General features: G+C 43.0%; 1 protein-coding gene across 1 annotated transcript in view; it reads right to left on the reverse strand.

Annotated features, from left to right (window-relative positions):
* The window catches only part of LOC109921537 (cyclin-dependent kinase 18-like), a 78,471-nt gene extending 70,114 nt beyond the window's left edge, over positions 1 to 8,357 (reverse strand). The window contains exon 1 of the mRNA XM_048612034.1: positions 8,231 to 8,357. Within this exon, the coding sequence (XP_048467991.1) occupies positions 8,231 to 8,348 (118 nt within the window). The 5' untranslated portion in view covers positions 8,349 to 8,357. The remainder of the gene's footprint in view (positions 1 to 8,230) is intronic.
* Between the last annotated feature and the right edge of the window lie 781 nt (positions 8,358 to 9,138).

The raw sequence follows: 9,138 nt of genomic DNA on the forward strand, positions 1-9,138 counted from the left end.
CCACATTAGCAGATGTGCAGGTGAACACCTGCTTGATGTGGAAAGTCTTCTTGGGGCCTGGGAGGGGGCTGAGGGAGGAGGTGTGGGGGCAGGTGTAGCACTTCCTGCGGTTGCAGGGAAAAGTGCCGGGTGTGGTGGGGCTGGAGAGGAGTGTGGAGTGGACAAGGGAGTCACTGAGAGAGTGGTCCCTCCGGAAAGCAGATAAGGGTGGGGAGGGAAAAATGTCTTTGGTGGTGGGGTCGGATTGCAGATGGCGGAAGTGTCGGAGGATGATGCGTTGGATCCGGAGGTTGGTGGGGTGGTACGTGAGGACGAGGGGGATTCTTTTTTGGTTGTTATTGCGGGGACGGGGTGTGAGGGATGAGTTGCGGGAAATGCGAGAGACACGGTGGAGGGCGTTCTCGACCACTGAGGGGGGGAAGTTGCGGTCCTTGAAAAGCGAGGACATCTGAGATGTACGGGAGTGGAATGCCTCATCCTGGAAGCAGATGCGATGGAGGCAAAGGAATTGGGAATAGGGGATGGTATTTTTGCAGGAAGTGGGGTGGGAGGAGGTGTATTCTAGGTAGCTGTGGGAGTCGGTGGGCTTGAAATGGATATCGGTTTCTAGGGATTTGTTTTATTCATTGACGGGAATAAGGGCATTGCTGGCTAGGCAGCATTTATTGCTCATTTCTAACTGTCCAGAGAGCAATTTAAGAGTCAACCACGTTGCTGTGGGCCGGGAGTCACATGTAGGCCAGACCCGGTAAGGACAGCAGTTTCTTTTCCTAAAGGACATTAGTGAACCAGATGGGTTTTTCCAACAATTGACAATAGATTCATGGACATCAGACACCTAACTCTCGTTTTCTTTTCTCCATATTGAATTCAAATTCCACCATCTGCTATGGTGGGATTTGAACCCAGGTCCCCAGGAAATTACCAGGGTTTCTGGATTAATAGTTCAAATGATAATACCACTAGGTCATTGCCTCCCCTTGAGATTTACTATTTGCATACCCTCTTGTTCCAGGAATGTATCTGGTTTGCATTTGAACAGTCAGTTCAAAGACAGGTCAGTATTGGATGGTTAAAATTGAATCAGAGATAGTAGGAACTGCAGATGCTGGAGAATCCGAGACAACAAGGTGCAGGGCTGGATGAACACAGCAGGCCAAGCAGCATCATAGGAGCAGAGAGGCTGACGTTTCGGGCCTAGACCCTTCACCTACACTCACCTTTACTGGCCCCATCCCCGCCTCTTCGACCTGTTTGTTTCCTCTCCACCTATCCTCTCCTCTATCCCTCTTCTATCCGCCTCCCACTCTCTCCCTATTTATTTCGGAACCCCCTTCCCCTCCCCCTTTTCTGATGAAGGGTCTAGGCCCGAAACGTCAGCCTCTCTGCTCCTATGATGCTGCTTGGCCTGCTGTGTTCATCCAGCCCTGCACCTTGTTGTCTCAGTATTGGATGGTATCTGTGTTGGATGAATTATTTTCTGACTGCAACTATAATTGATCAGCTGAAAGGTCGCTTGACCTAACATCAGAATCACCTAGTCGATGGCTTTATTGTTAATATACAGGTAAAACCTTGTGATTGGCCATCTCATTGAATAGTTCTTCAGCTGCCAACAGTGTCTATGGGTGAATAGATTGCAAGATTCTCCAGCCAATTCAATGAAGTGGGAGGAGATCTGGGCAGGATCATGGATTAGATCGAGCGCTGATGGCCAATGAGCCAATGTCTTTGGGCTAGAGGGAGAAAGGGAACAAAATTGACAAATGAAAGGAATGAATGGGAAACCCTGGGGGCTCAGATATGAAAGGCAGACATTGAGGTGGAACCTGAGAGAAGGAGACGTTTAAACTCAATGTTCCTGCAGACAATGAGACAGGGCTGGCCTGACTTGGGTGTGGGGGGGGTTGTTTTGGTGGTTTGGTGTGCAGCAGCAACAGTTACCAGTCACAAACCTTTCAAGACACTAACCACAGTTAACAGGTGAATGCTAATGATTGTCACCTTACAGCCACACGGGATGCATGCACAATTTATTTTAATGATCTTGCTGCTGTTTATTTGATGCTTATTTTTGTCAAGCAAAATAATGAAGATTGGGATATCAAAGGAAACGGATGTGAAACTGCACAAAAACGCTGCCAAAAAGCTTTTAGAATTCAAACAGTATTGTTTCTGCCCACCTCCCTTTGATCCTGAAGATTAACACTCATACCATGCAAAGCACAAAGCATTAACCCATTCAGTTTCTGGGACAAATGTTTTTACAATTGTGAATTATAGACTAAGATAGGTGAAAGTCTAGAGGATATCACATCACCTAGGTCAAATAGAGCGAGAGAGCTGATGAGAATCAAAAGGAGTGTTACATAAAGCCAAGTTTGGAAAAGTATCTGGGGTAATAGGTGAAAGGAGAACTGACAGAATTTTGTACTCATTCAGAATGTTGGTATCACCAGCTAGGCCATTTATTGGGCATATCTAATTGATCTTCAGCATCCTTCTGGACCCATTGCATTCCATGTGGTGTACATACACTGACAGCTCTGTTAAATATTGACTTTGTCCTAATTTTGACCCAGTCACAGGGAAGGAATAGTGCAATAGTTCCTAGTCAGGATGGTATGTGTTGCATGTGTACGTTGCCTTTTCCTTAGAATACCTACAGTGTGGAAACAGGCCATTCGGCTCAATGAGCCCAACCCTCCAAAGAGGATCCCACCCAAACCCATCTCCTTACCCCATCCCTGTAACCCTGCATTCCCCATGGCTAACACACCTAACCTACACATCCCTCAACACTATGGGTAATTTAGCATGGCCAATCCACCTAACTTGCACATCACTGGATTATGGGAGGAAACGTGAGCAGCAGCTGGAAGTCCACACAGGCACAGGGAGGACATGCAAACTCCGCACAAAGTCACCCAGTAGGTGGAATCGAACTCAGGTCCCTAGCATTGTGAGGCAGCAGTGTTAACCACTGAGCCACCATGCCACCCGATAGAGAGCTCACCTTTAAGGATTCCCCATACTGTGTCCAGACAATGTTTTGACTCTATCCAGTAGTTAATCTACTTTGCGTTTACAAGCTACATCCATAGAAATCAGTGGTTTTGCTGTAACATCAGTTTCCTAACCCGCAATGCGTTCTACTGCTTCACATTAACTAACTTAGAGTTAATCAGTCCCTGACAAATGATTGACTATTAGATCATTATCATCAAGATGACAATCTGTGACTTAGAGTCATAGACATACACAGCATGGAAACAAACCCTTTGGCCCAACTCGTCCATGTCAACAAGATATCCAAAACTGACCCTGCCCCATTTGCCAGCATTTGGCCCGTATCCCTCTAAATCCTTCCCATTCATATAACCCATCCAGATGCCTTTTTAATGCTGTAATTGTACCAGACTCCACGACTTCCTCTGCCAGCTCATTCCATACACATACACCACCCTCTGCATGAAAAAGTTGTCCCTCAGTTCCCTTTTAAGTCTTTTCCCTCTCCCCTTAAACCTATGCCCTCTAGTTTTAGACACTCTCATCCTGGGGAAAAGACCTTGTGTATTTATCCTATCCATGCCCCTCATGATTTTATAAACTTCTATAACCTCACTCCTCAGCCTCCGATGCACTAGGGAAAATACATCACACTTTGGTGGAACGTTTTGGGGAGTAAGGAGACAAGTTATTTGCTAGATAACTCCCAATTTCTGACTGAGAGGATCAAGAGCTTCCACAAATGCCCCGGATTTAATAGTTAATGATCTAAAGTGGGTGAACTTGAGGACATGTTCAATGATGCTGCACTGTTCAATGCAGGTTGTCCCTGATATAGCGTAAGTGGTAGAAGTTGAACTTTAGATTCATAGAGTCATAGAGACGTACAGCATAGAAATAGATCCTTCAGTCCAAATCTCCATGCCAACAACATATCCTAAACTAATCTAGTCCAATTTGCCAGCATTTGGCCCATATCCCTCTAAACTCTTCCTATTCATATACCCATCCAGATGCCTTTTAAATGTTGTAATTTACGAGCCTCCCCCACTTCCTCTGGCAGCACATTCCATACACACACCACCCAATGCATGAAAAAGTTGCTCCTTAGGTCCCTTTTACATTCAACCTATGCCCTCCAGTTTCGGACTCCCCTACCCTGGGGAAAAGACCTTAACTATTCACTCTATCCATGTCCCTCATGATTTTACAACCTCTATGAGGTCACCCCTCAGCCTGCCATGCTCCAGGGAAAATAGCCCCAGCCTATTCATCCTCTCCGTATGGCTCAAACCCTCCAACCCTGGCAATATCTTTGTAAATATTTTCTGAACCCTTTCAAGTTAAACAACATCTTCCCTATAGCAGGGAGTCCAGAACTGAACACAGAATTCCACGAGTGGCCTAACCAATGTCCTGTACAGTTGCAACATGACATCCTAATTCCTATACTCAATACACTGACCATACCACTCACCAAACACCTTCTTCACTATCTTGTCCACCTGTGACTCCACCTTCAGAGAACTATGAACCTGCAAGCCAAAAGTCTCATTGCTCAGCAAAACTTCCCAGGACCCTACCATTGAGAGTATAAGTCCTGCCATGATTTACCCTACCAAAATGCAGCACCTCACATTTATGTATTGGCCCATCTACAGCATGGAAATAGGCCCTTCGGCCCAACTTGCCCAAGGTCTGATCTAGGTCCCGTTGTACACTGAAATAACCTTCTTCACGATCAACTACACACCAATTTTAGTGTCACCTGCAAACTTACTAAACATGCCTCCCATATTCACGTCCAAATCATCTATATGAATGACAAAAAGCAGTGAACCCAGCATTGATCCTTGCTGCACACTGCTGGTCACAGGGCTCCAGTCTGAAAAACAATCCTCCACCACCACCCTCTGTCTCCACTGTTTGGGACTCACAAGTTACTGGAAACCCACTGCCAAGCAGCTGGGAGTTGGTGACTTCACTCGCCAAGGTGTGAGGGATTCCTATTGTGTTCATGTGGTTATATTCATTGCAAGATAAAACCATATTAGAGGATTAAGTGTGCAGCAGAATGCAGACATATACTGGCAATGAGAGGCCTTATGTTATGGAATTGCTAGATTCGTAGCACTGTGTTATGGATAATATTGAATTATCCGCCTTTATACGTTAGGGCTTAAGTTCTCTCTAAAATGAGTTCAACAACAAGAAGCATTGAGAGTGATGTATAATAAGTGGATAATTCAGTATAACCATAAATGAAAATCACTAGATACTTTTCCATACATTACCGAAATGACTTTGTAATTTTTGGCACATCATGAGGGATGTGTGCCATAGGAGAAGGCAGAGAGGAGAAAAGTAACAAAAGTATAATATCATTCTTTTGTGAGAGTGGTAGTGTGAAGTTATGAGTGTTCAATAACATGCGATCCTTAATAAAAGCTGCAACTAGATTTAAAGAGATTGGCAAAAGAAGTAAATGTACAGTGAGAAAAACACTTTTTCACATAACAGGTTTTTGGATTTGGAACGTACTGCCTGGATGTGCGGTGGAGGTAAGTTTGTTTGAGACATTCCGGAGGGCATTAGATGATTATTGAGATAGGAATGAAATGTAGGGGTCTAGGTAAAAGGCAGGAGAATGAGACTAAGTCATAATGAGAATCAGTGCAAACAAGATGGGCCAAATAGTCTCCTTCTGCACCACATCTACTCTGTGACGCTGTGATTTAAGGTAATGTTGGATTTAGACATTGAATGCTTAACATTGCAGTTACCAGAGAAAGCAGCAAGTACATGCAAATTTCACAGCATGCCAGCGGGATAAGGTTTGTGGTTGGACTAATACTGACATTTTATTGCTGGAAGTATCTGAAGCATTTACAAACTGTCTACGTTGCACCATGCTGACAGAGCATTTTCAACACGTTTGAAGACAGAACATCAGAATGACATATTGAAAGAAGGGCATTAATTTATAATAGTGTCTCTTACAAACTCAGAACATCCAAAATCACTTTACAATGCCTGAATTATCTTCTGACTTGTAACTACAACTGTAATGTAGGAAGCGTGGGAACTTAACTTTCACACAGCAAACTCTTGCAAACAGCAACAAGATAAGGACCAGATAATCTGTTTCAATGATATTGGATGAAAGATAAATATTAGTCGGGATACCATGGAGACCTTCCTTGCTCTTCTCCTTTTATTGTGGTCATGAGATCATTTATGTGCAGAAGATTCCACCTACAGACTCTAGATAATGTCAAAATGATGCTGCGTAAAACTGAAGCACGGGGATAAGTAATGACAAGCTCTGCCAGAACCTTGAGTTTACGCTTCATTACCTGTGTTTCATTAATTCTTCTCTGTTAATTTTTTGCTTCCCTAAGGCTTAATGTGATTTCCTCAATTTTGATACTTTAATTATTTTTGGTGAAATCACATGAAGATTGATGCTATGGTAAAAGCTGTTGTGAGGATGAATCTCAGGAACAGCAAGTGTATAATCGGGGGGTTGGGGTTGTTAAAGAAGACTTTTGCCAGGCAGCAGTTGGAAAAGTGACAAGCAAAAAAAAAATTGTGTTGTGAATGCAGCTGCAAGATGCAGCCACATCAATGATATCTGTCTGTGTTTGTTAGATATGATCTGGTACAGTAAAAACATAAATGAGTCTGTTGTATCCCTTTAGATCAGCTCATTTTGCCTCTTCCCTCTGACTTCATAACATCATCTTAAAATGAGATACAGGCTTTTTAGGAGCAAGTTCAAGAGTTTTTTTCCCACCCACACAAAAGACAGTGGTAGTCTGGCAAACTCTGCCTCAAAAGCTTGTGAGCTTTGAAGACTGAGATAGGTAGATTTTTGATGTGTAAGAACATCAAAGAGTATGGTGAAAAGAAGGCTGATTGGAGTTGATGTGCAGCACAGTCAATGTTATCACTGAATGGTCAAGCAAGCCCAAGGGACAGACTGGCCTCCTCTGATTGCGTTGAGCTCTGGTTACGCAGGTGCCGAGACTCTCTCTCCTGAAGATATTCCAAACATTTCTCTTGTCTGAGTTTCAATCAGGGGCATGAGCTAGCCAGTGAGTTATCAAGCTGACAAGTTTGATACTGCCTGCCCTGGTATACAAACAGCTTCCAATGGAGATTTTGCCTTATTGTCCTCACCAATTAAAGCCCTAAAAATAAATAGGAGCAGGGTGATACATTATGACCTCTCAAGTCAGTTGCACCATTCCATAAAATTGTTACCAATCTTCTACATCAGGTCCACTCTCCCGTACTATCCCCTTAGCCTTAATTTACTTAGTGCCCAAAAATCGGTCTTCAATATGGTCAATGACAGAGTACTCAGTCTTCTTGGGTAGGGAATTCCAAAAATTCACTACCAGTGAATGAAGGGATTTCTAGTTACCCTGATGTGACTAGCTAGCCAAGCTCAGCAGAAGAATAGGTCTCAGACCATCGTGAATCATATACCTCCTCCTGAAACAAATGCAAGCTAATATCAGTAACAAGGAATTCAATTCAAGCTGATGTCTTACCAAAGACATACTCAAGCTCTCCAGTCCTTAAATGCAAATATCCCACTTCCAATGTTTCAACTATTTAGTAGCTCCACTGACTGGAAAAGGAACTTCAGTGAGTGGTCAAGTCTTACTAGCCCGTAATTTTACAGGATACTGATCAGTCAGTCTCCAATCTAAAAAGATATTGATTAGTCAGTCTGTAAACTCCAGGTTATGGAGGAGTCAATCTATAATCTAATCAAGCAGTCTGTAACCTTTAGGTTACTGATTGGTCAGTCCGTAATCTGGTAGTATACTGACCAGTCAGTTAGTAATGTATTAATATCCTAACTGGTCGGTCAGTAATGTAACAGTATATTGACTAGTCAGTCAGTAATCCAGCTGTATACTGACTGGTGAGTTAGTTATCTAACAGTATACTGACCAGATGGTCGATAATCTAACAGTATACTGACCAGACGGTCGATAATCCAGCAGTATACTGACCAGCCGGTCGATAATCTAACAGTATACTGACCAGCCGGTCGATAATCCAGCAGTATACTGACCAGACGGTCGATAATCTAACAGTATACTGACCAGACGGTCAATAATCTAACAGTACATACTCACTGGTCAGTGTCAGTAATTTCACTTTGCACTGGGTGGTCAGTCTAACAAGATTTTCAGCCACTCACCATCATTCCTCTTGTTCTTTATCTGGTTGGTGATTTGTTCCTGAAACTCTGCGAGTGACTCTTCAATAGTTTCTGTCCGATGAGCTGACAGAGAGAAACGGCGCTTAAACTTCTTCATTTCACTTATTTTAATTCCACGTGATGGAGCTGGAAGAAAGAAGTGGTGTTGTGAGAACTGAAGAAACAGTGCCCCATCGCCTACAATGAAACTTCACACTCATAAAATTGATTTGCGTATTAAATTATTTCAATGCCATATAGGTATGGAGGTTTCTGAAAATGTCAGGTGAAAACCCAATTGTATTCTGCAATAGATTTTAGTAACAACTTAATCGTACAAAAGCAGAAGATTTCTAAAAGGGAAGGGGAAATAAAGGAATGGGTGAAGGTCATCCCATTCCCTTAGCGCTGTCCCTGTAATCACGACTGGATTGAATTCAGGTCCCAATTGTGAGAGATTCACTGCATTCAAAAGTCAAAGAGACTAGAGATCGGTAACATCTCAAACAACACTGCGTGGATGTAAACAGGCTCATGAAATTGGCAGAGAGGTGGCAGATGCAGTTCAATATGGATGATTTGTGAGGCAATGTGTTTTGGGATTAAACAAGACAAGGGGTATATCCCAGTTCTGAGGAAGAATTGCTCGACCTGAAACATTAACTTTGATTTCTCTCCACCGATGCTGCCCATACCTGCTGAGCTTTTCCAGCAATTTCTGTTTCAGTTTCTGATTTACAGCATCCGCAGTTCTTTCAGTTTTTAAAGGGTATAAACTCCATGGATAGAAGCTGAAGTGTTGAATGAACAGAGGCCAATGATTCAAATACTTTTGTTATAAAACATAACCCTAAGATCATGGATAGCACTCACTTTGAAGTCAGAAGATCATGATTTGAAGTCCTACT

Source organism: Rhincodon typus, chromosome 25 (genome assembly GCF_021869965.1).
Source record: "Rhincodon typus isolate 14 chromosome 25, sRhiTyp1.1, whole genome shotgun sequence".
Classification (NCBI taxonomy): Eukaryota; Metazoa; Chordata; class Chondrichthyes; order Orectolobiformes; family Rhincodontidae; genus Rhincodon; species Rhincodon typus.